The 19388-nt window shown below is 37.9% G+C and overlaps 1 protein-coding gene across 1 annotated transcript in view; it reads left to right on the top strand.

Annotated features, from left to right (window-relative positions):
- Positions 1 to 19388, top strand: part of MYO3A (myosin IIIA) — a 198074-nt gene that overhangs the window by 19315 nt on the left and 159371 nt on the right. The window contains exons 5-6 of the mRNA XM_037037128.1: positions 14879 to 14955; positions 17680 to 17825. Coding sequence (XP_036893023.1) covers positions 14879 to 14955; positions 17680 to 17825 — 223 coding nt within the window. The remainder of the gene's footprint in view (positions 1 to 14878; positions 14956 to 17679; positions 17826 to 19388) is intronic.

The raw sequence follows: 19388 nt of genomic DNA, 5'->3' as shown, positions 1-19388 counted from the left end.
GTGCTGTCCCACACCTCCTCTCATCTGATCCCTACCAATAATACCCTAATCCTGTGAGGTGTTATTGTCTTCTTAGAGTGGAGTTGTGTAAGTTCTTTGTATATTTTGGAGATTAAACCTTTGTCTGAGGTATCATTGGCAAATGTGTTTTCCCAAACAGTTGGTTCTCTTTTTTATCTTCATACTGTTTTCTTTAGCCGTGCAGAAGCTTTTAATTTTGATGAGATCCCATTTGTTTATTCTTTCCTTTCGGCCCAACATTTTAGATATTAGTGGTCCAGTGAGTGATCATTGAATGAATAAATCTTCTTTCATTTTGCATTTTGGAAACTGAAGCTAAGAGAAGTTCCTTGATTTATTTTAGAAGTGAATTTTTTAATACCCACATAGGTAGCTCTCTAAAGATCTGGCTTAATTTAGGAATGAATTTCAGACTGTCTATAGAGAGGAATGGATAACTAGCAGACTAGCATTCTCTTTCAAGCAAACATGCAGGTGCCTTTTCTTTTTCCTCAGATGAGCTTTTGAAAACTACCAGGCAGCTGTGAGTTTGACAGCTGATTCCTGACTAACAGCAGGGACACCGGTAGTCTGTGCTGCTAGTTGAGTTCAAAGCTGTGTGTTTGAACAATTTGGCTAGGTTAGGATACTAATAAGAAACTGTGCCTGAAATTAAACACGCACACACCAGAATGCTCTTCACTATTCCATGGGCTCTGACTTTCCTCAGAAAATAATTTTGGCTCCACTCACACAGACCCAAATGGATAACTTCATATTTAACTGGCTATCTCACGAATTAACTAATTCTCTTGCTCTAAAAAGTGGTCACAGCCTATACATGGCCTAGACAAAATGTGTTAAAGAAATGTAAGTGAGCAGCTTCTCAGTCATGAAAGAAACACTCAGTAACCCAACAGGTTTGAGAAGTACAACTTCCTGGGATATCCTCCAAAGGAATGTAGATTAAAAACATATGCCTAGATAATAAATAAGGTGACCTTTTATGTGATCTCTTATACGGTAGTCATAAGTTGGAAAGCTGACAAAAATGAGAGCTTTGGTTTTAGATTAATTGACTTTAAGACTTAACTTTCAGCAGTATTTAGAAGAGGGGTCCTGCCTATTAAATTCGTTCCTAGGTCTGATACTCAAGCGCTAGTTTTTGTATGTAAGAGAATGTGTATATTTCTGTTTTCCATGGTAAGAGGACATGGAGTCAGTTCACCTAAAATGGTTTGTAGGTTTTCGTGTGAATTAAAAACTGGGAACAGAGGTGCGTGCGTGATCAAACTTCTCAAGGGCAGAAGGACAAGATGTGGTAAACCACAGACTGCAGAATCAAACTGAAAATCAATGTCCTCGTGTTATGTTTAAGTCAAATTTTCAGAGAAGACTATGGATGAATGTAAAGGTTTTGGAATGCATGTTATTTGAATTTCTTACTCGTAACATAGATGGTAAGCTCATTATTAGATACTCAAGACCTGTACTGGGATGGCTGCCAGTCCTGAAAATGTCCAAAATCAAGCTTCACCACCTCATCTATCCCCAGAAATCTGCTCCCTATCAAGAGTTTCTTATCTTAGAAAATCACCATGTGTGTTTTATTGCTCAAGCCAGAAATCTTAGGCTCATCCTTGAGACTTCCCCTGTGTTCACCTCCCGCATCTACGCCGAGTCAGAAAGCTCTGGCTCTGTAGTATACCTGCATCACCTCAGTTTCCATCTTAGTTGCTCTTCCTGAGTCCCAGCCATCATCTCTGACCTGGGCTTCTGTAGTTACACTTTACCAACCTCCCTGCATCTAGTCTCATTCTCTTCCTTCCAGTCTGTTCTCCACACCACAGCCAGAGGGACCCTTTCAGAAGGCACACATGTTCCTGCCACTCTCTTGCTCACTTTTCCCTTCAGTGGCTTCCTTTAGCCCTGGGGAAGGACTTTCCTTATGGTTCTCTGTGCTGGCACTGAGTAAGCACTGAGTGACTGATACCTTTTTTATAGCCCTGGTGTTTGTAAGGTGCCTTCTCCCCTGTTGTCTAAGAGCCTAGTCAGCTTCTCTCAGTTTCTTAAGTGTGCCACACTCTTTCTCAGTTAGAGCTCTGGCATACGTAATTGAGCACTTCAGAGTACTCAAAAATCTGATTACTTCCAAATACTTTCAGGAGGACTCCAAAATTTATTAGCATACATTCCTCTTTCGCCTATCTAAAAAATGATCTTTGCTTCAGTCTGATTGAGGCATCTCTCTGTCTAGGATGAGGTTAAGGTTTATTCTAGAAGGAATGCAAGAAAATGACTGAGGTAATATTCAGTTTTTAACATTCAAAAATAAGAATCTATAGCAAGACCCAGGCTATTAGTTGAGAAAGTTTTGTCTAAATTGCCCTAACTTCTTTAGCCTCTGGAGAGAGAATTTCCAAGGACACAGCTAACTTCTTTTTGCCAGCTGAGCGCCTCCCTAATACCCTATACTTTGTGTAGCCAGCCAGTCGTCACACTTGATTGTAACCATATGTTTAATTTGACCACCTTACCTGCCGAGCTATACGCTTCATGACGACAGGGCTCTCCATCTGGTCTGTCACTTTGTCCCTAGAACCTGGTACTGGCACATTGAAAGGGCTCAATAAGTACTCTCAAATAACTGAATGAGAAGTAGGATTTTCTACACAATTTTGTGACCTTGAGAAAGCCACTAAAAAACTCCAAGGACGTCAATCTCCTCATCTACAAGTATTTAAAAAGTCTCTGCCTCATGTAGTTGATTGCTATGAAGATTAATTGGGGCAATACAGGTGAACTACTTAGTAAAATTACTGACATTTTATAAATTTTAAAAACTCTGAGCCATTACCCTTATTATGAAATTATAATCTCTGGTAGCCTCCAGCTCAGTGCTATACACAAAGTAGGTATTCAATAAATAGTAAATAAGTATTTTATTAAATAGTTCTAAATAATGAAAATTATTATAATGAAATTATATATAATGAAATTATAATTTTCATTATAATTAATGAAAATTATTTGAGTTCCTAAAATAGATACTTCTGTTTCCAACAAAATAGCCTTCTGCTGTAGTAAATTCAGTATTATTTTAAATAACAAACTTTTATTTAATTACACTAAAACTAAGATTCAGATTGGTAATACTGGTTAAGAAAATATTTTGTTGTTGTCTTTTTTTGCTAAGTGGGATATGCTTTCACAGAAAACCACCAGAGAGCAAAAAGACAAGTGAACTTGTAAATGTTATTAATGAAATACATTAGTAGTCACTGGTGTGTAATCAATCAATAAATAATATGACCTCCCAAGAGGCAACCCCCTTCAGGCAAGTCAACTAATGTCTGAAAAAGCAGCCCTTGTCCAGAATAGAAAAGTGAAAGAGAAACTAAATCTGAAGGGCAGTTCTTGGCTCTCATTTCTATGGATTTCTCTCTGGGGAATTTCATTTCTAATAGACTGGTTAACATTTCAATACAAAAGTACAGAATGTACTTCAAGTGATTTATTTGTGCATTGTTCTTATGACAGAGTATTTTATGGCTTTTAATCTCGTATTACCCACATGCCCAAATTTAGACCAAATCTCCAATGAGCAATATAAGTCAAAGAGAAGTTGTGATTTATTTATTAAAGCCCACTTTCCAGTATGAAGTAAAGCAATTACATCTGAACTTAAAATTTTTGAGGGCCCTTTTATTCCTTCCTTTCTTTTCAAATAATCCAGAACAAAAGCCTTTCGGTGCGGTAGAGCAAGCAGGGAAGTGGAAGGTGTAGCATGTGGTTGGATGTGAAACAGGTGAGGACGGCATCCATATTGGCAGGGTAGTGGTAGTGGTGGCTTGGATGGGTATTGAGTCCCTGAGTAGGACAGGAGAGAGTTTATTTAGGAGTATGGTGATCCCGGTCCGGTTGTCAGAGTCTGAGCTAGGTAACAAAGGCATCTGCAGATGAGTCAAGATGGAGACAAGAGATTTGTTACCTAGAGGGGCTTAATACAATCAGGAAAAATAATAAGGACAATGGGAGCCAGGTTTCTTACTGTTGGAGAAAAGAATGACAACTGGAAAGAGGAAAAAACTGAACCCAATCATATTGAATTGGAATCAGAGAGGTCAATGTGAACTCGTGGCTTTGATTCCTGTAGATGGATATATTGTCCAAATAAAAATGGCATGTGTAAGGGTGTGTGTGTGTGTACATGCTACCTAGATGTTTCCACTAAGAAGGCTCGCAGGCATTGATGCCTCAAAGGCAAGCACATCAAGCACCTAACTCAGTTTTTAAATGTAATTCCTAACTAAGAAGAAGCAAGGATTCTTGGAGAAAGACTGGATTTCGGGGCTATACAAGAGGAACCTGGACCTTAGTGTGCCAAAAAAGTAAGGAAGTGCTCAAAGAATGATAGAGACATGTCAAAAGAACATGCTACGAGAAGCTTACAGCTAACATTATACTCAATGGGCAAAAACTAAAAGCTTTCTCCTTAAGATTAGGAACAAGACAACTGTGTCTGCTTTCACCATTCTTATTCAACATAGCACTGGAAATTCTAGCCACAGTAATCAGACAAGAAAAGGAAATAAAAAGCATCCAAATTGGAAAGGAGAAAATAAAACTGTTATTGTTCGCAGATGACATGATAGTGTACATGGAAAACACGGTAGTCTACACCAAAACCTACTTGACCTAATAAGTGAATATGGCAAAATAGCAGGATACAAATTCAATATTCAGAAATGTATGACATTTATCTACACCAACAATGAAATGTCAGAAAAGAATCCTATTTGCTGTAGCAACAAGAAAAATAGAGTACCTGGGAATAAATTTAACCAAGGAGGTAAAGACCTATACTCAGAAATCTATAAATGCTGAAGAAAGAGATTAAGGAGGATACAAATAAATGGAAGCATATACTGTGTATATGGATTAGAAGAATTAACATCATTAAAATGTCCATACTACCTAAAGCAAGTTATAGATTCAAGCAATTCCTATTAAAATACCACTGGCATATTTCACAGATCTAGAACAAATACTTAAAAAATTTATATGGAACCACAGAAGACCCTGAATAGCCTCAGCAATGTTGAGAAAGAACAAAGTAGGAGGGATCACAATGCCTGATATCAAACTATACTAGAAGTCCATGGTAATCAAAACAGTCTGGTACTGGCATAAGAACAGACACACAGATATAAGTCCAAGTTCTTTGGTCAATTAATATTTGACAAAGGAGACATGAGCATAAAATGGAGTAAAAATAGCCTCTTCAATAAATGGTATTGGGAGAACTGGACTGGCACATGCAAAAAGAAAAAGTGAGACTAGACCACCAATTTACACACTACACTGCAATAAACTCAAAATGGATAAAAGACTTAAATGTAGGTCATGATACCATAGAAGTCCTCGAGCAGATCATGAGCAGTAGTATTTCAGATATCCACAGAGCAATATTTTTGCTGCTATATCTTCTAGAGCAAGGGAAATAAAATAAAAATAAACAAATGGGAGTACATCAAATTAAAAAGCTTCTGCATAGCTAAACAAAACATCAGCAAAATGAAAAAGGAACCAACTGTATGGTAGTTTTCAAGTAACCATATGTTTACTTTGACCACCTTACCTGCCAAGCTATACGCTTCATGACGACAGGGCTCTCCATCTGGTCTGTCACTTTGTCCCTAGAACCTGGTACTGGCACATTGAAAGGGCTCAATAAATACTTTCAAATAACTGAATGAGAAGTAGGATTTTCTACACAATTTTGTGACCTTGAGAAAGCCACTAAAAAATGAAAAGGGAACCAACTGTATGGGAGAACATATTTGTTAATGATACATCAGACAAGGATTTGATCTCCAAAATATATAAAGAATTCATCTGACTCAACACCAGGAAGACAACCCATTTAATTAAAAAAGTGGTCAAAGGATCTGAATAGACACTTCTCCAAGGAGGACATATAGATGGTCCATAAACATATGAAAAGATGCTCAACATCACTAGCTATCAGAGAGATGCAAATTAAAAGTACAATGAAATATCACACTGGTTACAATGTCCATCATTAATAAATCTACAAACAAGTGCTGGTGAGGATGTGGAGAAAAGGGAACCCTAGTGTATTGCTGGTGGGAATGCAGACTGGTGCAGCCACTGGGGAAAACAGTATGAAAGTTCCTCAAAAAACTAAAAATGGAACTGCCTTTTGACCCAGTGATTTCACTGCTGGGAATATAGAATCCTGAATCAGCAATTCAAAAGAACTCGTGCACCCCTATGTTCATGCAGCACTATTTACCATAGTCAGGTGCTGGAAACAGCCTAAGTGCCCATCACTAGATGAGTGGATCAAAACACTATGGTACATTTACACAACGGAATACTACACAGCAGAAAGAAAGAAGGAGTTTCTACCCCTCATGACAACATGGATAGAACTGGAGAGCATTATGCTAATTGAAATAAGATGGGTGGTAAAAGACAAATGCCATATGGTCTCATTTATAAGTGTAACTTAATCAACAAAACAAACAAACGAGCAAAGTAGAACCAGAGATATGGAAATAAAGAACAATGTGACCAGAGGGGCGCAGGGAGGGGTATAACAGGGGAAAGAAGGGGAAAGGTCAAGTAAAGGACCATGTATAGAGGACCCAAGGACAAAGACAACATGGGGGAGGATTGAATGTGGGAGATGGGTCGTGGGTAGTGCAGGGGAGAGTAATGGGGGGGAAATGGAGACAACTGTAATTTAACAATAATAAAAAAATCAATAATGATAGTATACCCTAAATGAGGAGAATTATATATACTGAATTCTCTATAACTGAGGTTCAGTACTGCACACACAAATGCAAAATCAGGTGCAGACAGCTCTAGTTGCATAGTTCATGTGTTCAAAGCCCAGGAGAGTGCAGCAAGTAGTAATCTTGATGTCTTTAGAGAAAGCATTACACCATTTCATTTCTATGAGCTGAGTAAAGAATTGACTAAAGAAAGGGAAAAATCTAGCACCAGGTGGACTGGAGAGAAGACAGATTTTTAAGGGAAATCACATTAGTATTGAAAGAAGTAGTGGTTGCATAGATCAACTACCTTGTGTCATCTCATGAACTTTTAAATGTTAAAACTGGAGATAACCTTGACTTTCATTTGCCATATCAAGTACAGGAATGTCAGAAGATTTTTGGTATTTCTCATAGGCAAAACATGGAAATATGAATTTCCTATTGAGAAAGTATAAAACTTTCATGAAAGTCACTAAGTAGTTTGTAATCCAAGAGTAATGAAGAATCATTGATTTATTCCAATCTCCTAAATCAGCAATGAGAAAACAAAAGCATGGGCCTACTGTGAGATAGACCTGAACTAAAGCTCCAGAGCTCACCTCACCTCTGTTAAGTGCCTACTCTGGTGGAACACAGTTACCTGTGGGGTCTCCTGAATCCAGGAGTTAGTGTCCCGTGATCCCAGAAAAGTCTGATTGTTTCCTTGTCCCCAGTGCACCCTAGGAATAAGCCATTGGTTCCTTTTGAAAGGTCAGAGAAAGATCAACAGTATAAATTTTGGGCAGTGTGCTGGGGTTCTCAAGTTCCATTAAGTGTTTCTGGGTCCATAAAATATATGAAGTCTTTAAATTGATTGAGGGGCCATGATTGTCTGTTTTTATGATTCAAGTTAGGTTTTTTTCACTTAACCTAGAAGTATTTTGCTTATACAGATCAAGTAAGAATTTAGTAGTCTTCCCATCCTACAACTTTTAAGAACACCGAGATCAAGAAGGCAACACTATCAGTCTCTGCAAGTCAGACTTGTACTGCTTTGACTCAGCTGCCCATTATGGTAACCATGTCCACCTTGCTTTTGGTAAGTGAGGGTCACCACTTGGCCCCAGCCACCTTGTGATCCAATTATTCCCATTGCGTATAACTTTCCTAGCTTGGTGGCAGCAGTTCCCATTGTAAGTTCTAGCCTACAGAGAAGAATGGTAACAGAGCTCTTCAGGGATGCTGGGGCTCCTCTCAAAAACTTTTTTCTCACGGTTCTGTTGAAACATGTAGCCTGTGGGTGGTGAATAGGTCTTAAATGATAAGTCTACTCTAACATCCCAATATTCTTAAGCTTTTGAATCCCTTCCTCTAGAGTAAACTAATGTAGTTCTGGTATTACAAGTTCATGTACTGGGAAGCACTATTTGGTCTATGTCTGAGCCAACCAACCAAACAAACTTTGCATCTCATCTTTAGGGTCATGTTGGAACTTAAGTCTAATTGTAGGTTTGGAAGCAGAGAGAGGTGGTTAGGGTGGGGTCTGAAGAGAGTAAGCAGTATCTAATAAGGCAACTACTTGTGTACCAGAGGAGGCCATTACCATTTCCACAGGCAGTGCAAGATTAATCTTCCATGGGGTTAGAGGCTCAGTTGTACCAGCAAAGAAGACTCATCATCATTTAGGAGTTCAAAGTCCCCAGCTTCAACAGGTCCACATTCCAATTTTCAGGATCCCTTTCCTTTTCAATAATACCCTCACTTTAACAGTAGACACCATGGAAAGTTGGCAAATTAATTTAGAATCTTGCAAGATAAGATTCTGGGTTTGGTTTTCAGCAATGTCAGCTCTTCAGCTATATGAAAGAAGGGTCTCTTTAAGTGTAGACATAGAAGCTCTTGGGTCATTTATGCAGCACTGGGAATGTGAAGCCACGAGCTCATCCTTTTCTGTCCTCACTCTGTCCAGTGGCATTAGAAGCAACCAGCCAATCTCAACAGACTCAATAGTCTGACAGAATTGTTTAGAGAGATCATATAGATGGTCACCCTGAGCTGGACCTCTTGTAAGTGTTTGATTACAAGTATCCAGTGATGATATTTTGCATATCTCAATTCCCACATCATGCCTATGGAATAGCAGTGCTCTTTACTACTAGAAATAGAGCTAATATTGTTGTTAAGTCTAATGAGATTGGAATGCAAATTCCAGAAGCACCAGAACCAATTCAGAAAACTCATTTTTAAGATTCTGTTCCTCTAGAACCACTCTCAGTACCAAAGATCGTATTAGGTTTCTCCAGAGAGACAGAGTTCAGAGAGAGAGAGAGAGAGATTGATTGAGAGCGATTCCTGTAACTCTGGAGGCTTGACAACCTCTAAAATATGATGGTAGGCTGGCAGCTGAGGACCCAGAAAAGAGGTGCCATGAGTCCAAAGGCTGTTTGCTGGAAGAACTTGCCCAGTGAGGGGTCAGTCTTTGTTCTATTAAGGCCTTTTACTCATTGAATGATGTTCACCATCATTATGCAGAATAATCTGCTTCACTCAAAGTCTACTGATTTAAATGTTAACCTATTCAAAAACACCTTCACAGAAACATCCAGAATAATGTTTCACCAAATATCTGGGCCCCATGGCTTAGCCAACTTGACTCATAAGATTAATCCTCATTACCAAAATGAGGATATTGGATAGTGTAACAAATTTTATGGCCCTTCTTCTTGAAACAATTCTATATCTTTATAATTTCAGTTCTTATTCCTACAATATTTTCTTTATAACAAAACAAACAAAAAAAATCCTATGGTCTTCCCTTTGGTCCCTGGAGTTGTCAAGGGCTTTCCTGTATGGTTATAGAAAATCAAGTCCCTGAAATTTTCTGGTCTGTTTGAACCATGTTGGAAACCACACATGTGATGTTTGTTCTGACTTGCTAAGACCCTGAGACTTTTTGACTGCAGGTGTGAAACCTGCATATTTTTTTCCCTAGAAGCGGGACTAATGTGATAGGGAACAAACTTGCTGTACAGCCATCCAACAGCCCAGGAAACCTTACTGAAGGGGCCTAACATAGCGTGAAAATTCCCCAGCACTGTAATCAACCAACGGGCTAACGAATCATTAATATGAACCTGCTTCATGTTCCTATGCCTTTGACTTTCAATGGATTATTGTCTGCTCTTCTACTGTTTTCTGTTCAGTCCTGATCTCTCTTTGACCTGCTGTTCTTTCAATAACCTTTCACTATCCAAACTTTCTGCCTGGAATTTTCCACCCTTTGGCATTTTCTCCCTTGAGATGCTTATATAACTGTTTACTTTGGTGACTTATTCCATTAGTTCCTCTCTGGACGAGATGATTTTGCTAATCTTGACATCCTAGGGCTCCTGAACTCATCATTTAGATTCCTGTTGCCTTTTAAAGTTATTTGTGTCAATCATTTTTAATAGAATTTTATATTTTTCTACCTCCATAGCTCCTTCCCTTGTGAGAATTTGTCTTGGGTAAAAATGCCATTTGTCCTCAGGAAACTCATTTTTCTCTCCAGCTGAAGTTTACTAATCTGAAATGAACTTTAGAGCCATTGAGTTGCCTTCCAACTCTGAAGCTGTTCAGCTATGTTGGTAAATGGTCTGGAGGTTTAACAATCACTGCAGAAGCGGTCAACAAACACAAGATTTGGAAAATGATTCATCTGTCACTTTCATAGTTGGGTGTGTATCCTATTTCTAATGTGACAATCACCCAATGTTCTATGACTCAGTGGTTTCTTATTCTACATAGTTGCATTTTTTTCTTCTAAACTTATTTTGAGACTGTTTTTCCTTCTTTATAACTGGGGCTGAATTTTTCTTGTTTCCATGCAGTTTATAGGGAGTAGGTATAAAACATTCTTCCTGCAGTATCTCAGCAGGCACTAAAAGGTACGTGAGACTCTAGGAGCATTGTAATTCATTACCCCAGCACTACCTCACCAATGTCTTCGGAGGGGGTGTCAGTCAATACCAGGGTGTTTGCAAAAAATATCATTGGCATGCAGAAAGAAATACTCATACTTCTGCTACAGTTATTTTATTTTCATCCTTTAAAATGATCATTTTAGATTTCATAATGTCTATATTAATATACCAGTAGATATTTAGGGAATAGACTGCCTCTATATCTGTGTACCATGTACTTACTTAAGCATTTTTTGTTGTTTGGGAGGTGTGATTAAATAGTTTGGAGGCTAAACATTTGCACCTTCAGGTGTAAAATCGTTAGGATCTTGTATTAGTCAGGGTTCCCTTGTTGTAAGCAACAGAAACTCATTGACCAACTGGGGCAAGAACTGAAAACACTGCTGGCTTACAAAGTCAAGGGAGCGTTGGGCCATCCAGCCTCTTAAGAAGAGAGCTATGGCAGCTTTGGACCTCTGGGGCAGCACCATCTCTACTAATCCTTAGGGCCTTGCTATCTGGTTGACTCAGCTCTAGGTATCTGCCTCCCTCAGGGTCTCCACTCAAGTTCACATTTCTAAGGAAGAGAGTCTGAATGTTCTACCTTGAGTCACATGCCCCACCCCTAAAAACCTTTTCTCATCGTCCCTTCATAAATATTTCCTGTGAAATCATTTCTGCTATAAATGTCTATAAATTCAGATACCAAGACACAAATACTTACTGAAAAATGCCAATTATGACATAATTTTCATACCCAGAAAGAGAAAATGTAGCACATATTTAATCTAAGATGTCACTTTTCTGCCAGAAGCAATACTTCTGATTTTTTGCTTTGTTGTGGTTTTCTCCTTTCCTTTTCTATTTCACTTACTTGACATTTGAATTCTTAAACCTTTTTATTGTGGTTCAATTACAGTTGTCCCCATTTTCCCCCATTACTCTCCTTTACCTCCCACATTCAATCTTCCCCCACCTTCATTGTCCTTGTCCATGTGCCCTTTATACATGTTCTTTGATGCACTGTCTCTTATTTTCTCCCATTATCCCTCTCCCCACTCCGCTCTGGTTACTGTCAGTTTGTTCTTTATTTCAATGTCTCTGGTTATATTTTGCTTGCTTGTTTGTGTTGTTCACTAGGCTAACTTATAAGTGAGATCATATGGTATTTGTCTTTTAACCCATGGCTCATTTCACTTAGCATTATGCTCTCCAGTTCCATCTATGTTGTCATGAAGAGCAGAAGTGCCTTCTCTCTTTCTGATGTGTAGTATTCTGTTGTGTAAATGTACCATAGTGTTTTGATCCATTCATCTACTGATGGGCACCTAGGTTGCTGCCAGCACTTGGCTATTGTAAATAGTGCTTCTATGAACAAAGGGGTGCATGAGTTCTTTTGAATTGCTGATTCGTGATTCTACATTCCCAGCAGTGAAATCACTGGGTCAAAAGGCAGTACCATTTTTACTTTTTTGAGTAACTTCCATACTGTTTTCCCCAGTGGCTGCACCAGTCTGCATTCCCACCAAGAGTGTACTAAGGTTCCCTTTTCTTCACACCCTCGCCAGCACTTGTTTGTTGATTTCTTTATGATGGCTGTTCTGACCAGTGTGAAATGGTATCATTGTGGTTTTAATTAGCATCTCTCTGATGGCTAGTGATGCTGAGCATCCTTTCATATGTCTTTGGCCCTCTGTATGTCCTCCTTAGAGAAGTTCTGTTCAGATCCTTTGCCCATTTTTTAAAATTTTGTTTGTTCATCTTCCTGGTGTGCAGTCATTAGTTCTTTATATACTTTGAAGATCTAATCCTTGTCTGAGATATCATTGGCAAATATATTTTCCCATACAGTTGGTTCCCTTTATATTTTGCTGATGTTTTCTTTAGCCATTCAGATGCTTTTTAATTTGATGAAGTCTCATTGTTTATTCTTTCTTTTATGTCCCTTGCCCTAGGGGACATATCAGTGAAAATATTGCCACATGGAATATCTGAAATATTACTGTCTATGTTCTCCTCTAAGACTTTTATGGTTTTGCAACTTATATTTAAGTCTTTTTTTCTACCTTGAGTTAATTTTTTGTGTTCATAGATTAGAAGAATTAATATCATCAAAGTGTCATAATACCCCAAGCAATTCACAGATTCAACACAATCCCTATTAAAATACCAGTAACATATTTCACAGATATAGAACAAACATTTCAAAAATGTATATGGAACCATGAATGACCCTGAATAGCCTCAGTAATTCTGAGAAAGAATAACTAAGTAATAGGGCTCACAATACCTGATATCAAACTATATTGTAAGACCACTGTAATCAAAACAGCCTGGTACTGGCATCAGAACAGATATATAGCTCAATGGAACAGAATAGAGAGCCCAGAAATAAACCCATGCCTCTATGGTCAATTAATTCAACAAAGGGGGAAGTTGTAGAAAATGGAGTAAAAGCCTCATCAGCAAATGGTGTTGGAAGATCTCAACAGCTACATGTGAAAAAATGAAACTTGACCACCAACTTAACACCATACACATGAATTCTTAAACTTTCATTATGAAATTGAAACAAAAATGTCCACCAAGAGTTAAATTTAAAATTTTTTCACAGATATTTGGAAACCCTTAAATTTTAGCAAATTTAGAATCAATTTAAAATTAAATTGCTTTTAAAATTTGTGTATTTTTCCACTTACATAAATAAATTACTATATATACTAATACTACTGTGAAATTCAAGCTTAATTGCTTCTTCCTTTAGTTAATAGAAAAAAAAAACAAGATAAAAATGTTGATTTAAATTTAACTTTTTTGTAAGGTAGAAGGCCTGGAGTAGAGGTAGACGTAGAGGATGTCTTTTTGAGAAATGTGATATTAAATGTTGACTTTCTTTCATCATAAAGCCTGTTAGAAAATATTTATGGGAGAATCTTCAAGCACAGATTAGAAAATTTCCCTTGGATTTGAAAAAGAAAAGATTTAGTGAAGATAGTTCTTTTCTGTGAGTAAGCTTTTTTAAAGGGGAACAGATAAGGCCACAGATAAGATTCTGTTTAGGACAGGATTTATGTGTAGATGGAGTCAGACATTAAGAGATGCAATTAATGTAGAAGCAAAACATAGTTAAGTACTAGGTATGTTTAGGTTCTACGTTAGGGGCAAACATATTTCTGTTAGAGAAATGCCCACTTGGTTGAGTTTTATGATGAAGGTCAAATGCCATCTTACAGGAATCAAATACATCCAATTTTACATTTCTATCAGTGCCTTGTTCTACTTGGCTCATCAGATAAACATCCAGAGCCTAAAACAAAGGTGACATCCAGGAGGTACTTTTCAAATCAGGGCAATCAGGGAGTGAAAGCCCATGATTTGGTTATAACCCATCAGTTCCAGAGAAGGTCAAGGGAAGCAGCACTGAACCACCACAGCTAAGTAACCAGGCCTCTGTGTGAAGAGCAAGAGTGTAAAATGCAAGGAGAGAGACTTTCCTCCTAATTGTCTTGAGGGCCAGTTAGCATTATGTCTAACCTGGTGGGACTAATGGGATGACATGATTGAAATACTTGGTTGTACCACTTCATTGTAGTCCTTTGGTCTGTATTCTCTCTGAATAAAAAGAATGGGTTCTATTAATGGTGTTGCTTTAAATAGATACTGTTGATTTGGAAACTTCCTGTCACCTACTAGGTACATACCACCATAAAATATTCTCAGACTCACCAAAATCTGATGAATTTGATAGTGAGCAGAGGGAGGGGGAAGGGTAAGAAGCATACCATTCAAATCACAATTACATGCTGAAATATGTGATACAGACAGACAGTTACAAATGCAGAAGGTCAAGAAAAATAGAGATTAGTATGATCAAATGCAGGTTAAAAGTCAGCCTAGGAAACCTAAAACTTGTTGAAATGGGGCTTTAAGGATGCAAGGTTTGCATATGAGAAACAGAAAACAGGAGGACCAGTCTACATTTTGGCTATGCAGAAATCTTGACTTAGGATACCTTAATGCGGAGTTCAAATCCAGTGGCAGCTTAAGGGAACGGAATTTTAATATTAGTTTGTAAGCAAGCTTATTGTGATAGGAATATCTTTACATGAGAAATTAACACAAGAAGTAAGTCTCGTCTCTTCCTTCCAGGTGTGTCTGCGCAGCTGACCAGCACCTGGCACCGTCGGAATACTTCCGTAGGAACACCATTTTGGATGGCTCCTGAGGTCAGATAGAGTTTTAGGGAGACAAATGTAATATTTGATCATTTCTGACATTCCTCTTAATGACTCATCTGTCTCCATATGCATTTTGGAATATTACTATAATAGAAGAAACCCTCAGCTACAGTGTTGTTTTTATGTGAGGTTTTTGCATGTCTGAGGAGGAACTGGGAGGTGCTCCTGAATCTGCCAGGGATGAATAGATGAGCAAATGAAGCATCGAATGAACGAATGAATGAACGAATCAGAGGAGCTAAGGAGAAACTGCCTGCAGCCTTAATTTTTCATTGAATTTGTTTTGAATTGCTTAGCGTGTATCGATATAAATGATATTTAGATTCTGCTTTTAAATTATTTTAGAAATATTATGAAAACCTCTAGCCTTTGTTTAAGATCAGATTAGATCTATTAACCTATATAACAGATTTCCATAGTGAGTCACTCTGGTTGAGTGACTGTGTTCAGGTTTAGTAGATTCTTCTCATTATTACGATTGGGATGGAGAGAAACTGCCAAAATAGTTGAGGAAAAGAGTGTTCTAGGGTCCCATCTCTCCACAGTTACTGTTAATGCCTTCAGTCTTTTTAATTATGTTTATCAGAAAAGAACACTTATGTTTAAAAACTGTCTTTGCAACCTTTGCTCTGCTATTTATCTGCAATTTTCTGAGGAGAGAAAGGAGGAGAATTAAATCAAATACTACATTAATATTGCAAAGTCTTATAATTAAATTTGTTTGAGGATTAAATCCTGCTCTACTAGTTTTATTTTAATACTGATTTAATTACTATTTGCAAAAAAGTTAAATGGTAAATGTAATAATAAAATATGGAGAAAGGATAAATTATCTTAAGAAATTCTTAAAAATGCCAGTGGATTTTAAAACTTTCAACAGGGGCTACCTCTTAGAATAAAAATATCCCCAAATCATTTTTTTATTTGTCTTATGGGTTGAAAGTCACAGAATGTAAAAAAAAAAAAAAATTAATGTAAAACATAGTTCTTAAAAAATATAAAGTTGAATTTTCTTTTTCTGATCATTGATGATATAATCATTATTTGCAGTTCATCTGTATTTATATTTGCATATTTAGAAATAAATTCTGAGCTAATTGTTTAGTAATTCTTCTATGTAATACTATTTTATAATATTGTGGAAAATCCATTTTTAATTATATCCTTTGATTAGTGAAATTTTTAAAAACCTGGTTGCAATTTCACAGTTTTGTATGCTTCCAAGTAAGTGTTGATAAATTTTAACAATATTTATTTTTATTCAGTATATTTTTCTTTTATTAATGGCATAAAACTGATTGCATTCGTTCAAACTTGTCCCATTCCTCCCTTAGGTACCCTTGCCTTCTAGTTGCCAGGAAAAATCAAGACCATTTAATTCGGCTGCTCTCAAGTTTATTTTTCTTTACCTCCTTCGTTTTTAATTCTCCAAAGATAAGTTCTTTATCTTGGCAGGATGTACGACTTCATTTACTCATCGACTGTTTATGGAGTGATTGATTGCAATCTTTAACTGCACATTTGATCCCATCTCTTTGCATTTGGGACATAGTTTCTTTGCCTTTTCTGTTTGACATTTTCACAAATATTTCTTTTCATAAGCTTCTTCCCTTATGTTTGCAAACCTGTGTTTGCTAAGGTAGTCTATGTTCTCAGAATGAAACTGCTACTGCTGATAACAATTTGAGCTTTTACTCTCCCAAGTTACTCCTTTCACTTACAGCTACCAAACTTCAACAGTTTGAACACTTACACACTGTTCTAAACATCTTGCTACATGTTTTTTTTAATTCTCACTCAAGGACATGATTATTGATTTTAGAGAGAGTGGAAGGGAGGGAGAGGGAATGAAACATCGATGTGAGAGAGAAACATCCATTGGGTGCCTCTTGTGACTGTAGCCTAGGTATGTGCCCTGACTGGGAATCCTGCGCTCCTACTAACTGAGCCACATTGGCCAGGGTGCTACATGTTTTTTAGAGTCACAAACTTGATGTGGACACCGGCCCACAGTGTCCGTGTCCTTATGGATGCAGTGAGACATTCACACAGACTACCGAGTCCTGGGCCGATGCACGTGAACTCCCACCAAGTTGGTGTGTTGTCCATAATGCCGATGGCTCATGGCCTCTGGGTCCCTGTTCATGGGCACCAGCTGATGTGGATACCAGCCCGCAGTGTGTGCGTCATTATGGATGAAATGAGACATTCACATGGACTACCGAATCCTGTGGAGGAAAAGGGACAACATGGCTTTTTCTCTCAAGGGGAGCAAAAGCTGCAGCCCTAGCCAGGACCAACCGTTATTGGGTTCAGCACATTACATGATGGTTCTCATTTACTATGCACAGGTTTGCTTTCTGTGGTTACCTTTTACAGACAGCAAAGAAGCCAATGCCACTAATTACATCACAGAAGAGGGATATTTGCAAATGAAAAGGCAAGAGTGGTTGAACGGGTTACACTGGTCCTTGGAAGGTTTAGCATGCATTTTAGGGTTACTCTGCAGTAAATGTTTGCCACAAATCCCGTGAGGGAGTTTTTAGCAAAAAGCAAGACTCAAAGTGGCCTAGGTACATAGCAGACCTGATCCCCCACGGGAGAACCTACCCATGGGCATGGATCCTGTGCATCTTTCAGTGGGAGCTGGGCCCACACCACGCAGAATGGTCTCCTACACAAACTTCACTTTTCTTCTTCATTTTCTTCTAGGTAATTGCATGTGAACAGCAATTGGATACCACGTATGATTCCAGATGTGACACGTGGTCCCTGGGGATCACAGCTATTGAACTAGGAGATGGAGACCCTCCACTGGCTGACCTGCATCCCATGCGCGCACTCTTCAAAATACCAAGGTCCGTGGATTCTGGTACTTGGTCCAGTGTCTGCAGCCCAGCTTTCCTCCTCCTACCACTGAGCACTCATCATGCTCATCCTGGAAATAAATACTCAGATACATGTCAGCCAGTTGGGGGCAGAGTGGCCTGGAATATCATTGTGCTTCTTCCGAGATACTGTATTTGTTTGATAGTTTCATTCCCTTGGTCTACGTAGAAGAGTTTTCTCTTGATATATAGTGTGTCTCTATTCTTCTGCAAGGATTTGATCTCAGAAAACAGCAGCTCCTCCTAGTCTTTATTCGCTCCCAACTTAGTGAGGCATCCTGGTCCGTGGGTGTGCCTTAGTCACTAGCTTTGCATCACTCTGCCAATCCAGTAATTTTCACTGCTTATAAAACTTCTCTTTGTTTAGAACTTTAAAATAAAATTGTAAAAATTATAAATAAAATTCACTCATAAGATAATAATTACTTAAATATATTAATATTTTAATATATTAACATACATGTAAGCTTAGAAGAATAATCTATTTGGAGCCATGAAAGCACATTCCTGTATCTGTGTAGACCCCTCCCCTTCAGTGTGTATGTTGACAAACTTTCTCCTGCTTTTTCTATTACTATTTTATATGTTTTGGTTAGTTCCTAGGTAGTTCAGAAAACCGGCATGAGAAGACTGCCTATTTTTATTACAGATGTGTTGTCTTCTGAAGACTTTCTTAAGGATTTTGCCTGGTACCTTGGTTTTAATGGAATGTGCATGGAGGGCCTGTGGTGACGGGGTCTGGGGCACAGTGCCAGGTGGTATGTTATGGCTTGTGACCACATTTTCTGTTCAATGCTATGGTTCCAGTGCCTGTAGAACATAGAATCATATACAGAAATCCCTGGAGGTAGTTTTCTAGTCCTAACAATGAATGCCAATATTTTATCTTCATTTCCAAATGGATCCATTTGGAATATTTGGCATGTAATTAAATTAGTGTAAGACCAAAGCATTCACTTTGTTTGTAATTTTACTTTTGAATTTCCTGTCCTGTTTATAGGTTCTGAATTGTGACATAACAGTGTCAATGTATCTTTTAGGTCTTAGTGTTTGTAAAATACACTGCTTCTTTGGTAAGTGGGGAAACAAGATTACAAATAAAAATAGAAAACCTGCTCTATACCATGTCTGAGACATTTCGTTAATTGGAGGAAAACAGAAAAACACTCACTATTTCCAAACGCCTATTATCATTCAGCATGTATAATGAAGCACTGAATTTTCCAAACCATTTAAATTATGGTTTAATGCCCACAGTTCACCCAATGCTATTGCTTTTGGTGACAAGGCTACATGGAGGAGTAATGACACCACACTGTTGATATACATTGTTCCCATGAGCAAGGCACTCTGGAAACTACATCATCTTAGTTATTTCTTACTTCTTTGACCACCGGTATATCTGTAAAATGGAATTCTAAGAATTCCTACTGACTATAGAAGCAAATATAAAAAAGGAATCTGAAAAGGAACTCAGTTCTGAGTGCTGTAAAATCATCAGAACTTTGTTATCCTCAGAGCAAGCCAGTATAT

This window comes from Sturnira hondurensis, unplaced genomic scaffold (assembly GCF_014824575.4).
Source record: "Sturnira hondurensis isolate 20B ecotype Veracruz unplaced genomic scaffold, ASM1482457v3 Scaffold0022910, whole genome shotgun sequence".
In the NCBI taxonomy this organism is placed as follows: domain Eukaryota; kingdom Metazoa; phylum Chordata; class Mammalia; order Chiroptera; family Phyllostomidae; genus Sturnira; species Sturnira hondurensis.
Note: the sequence above shows the minus strand (reverse complement) of the source record. Positions and strands in the feature narration are given on the sequence as shown.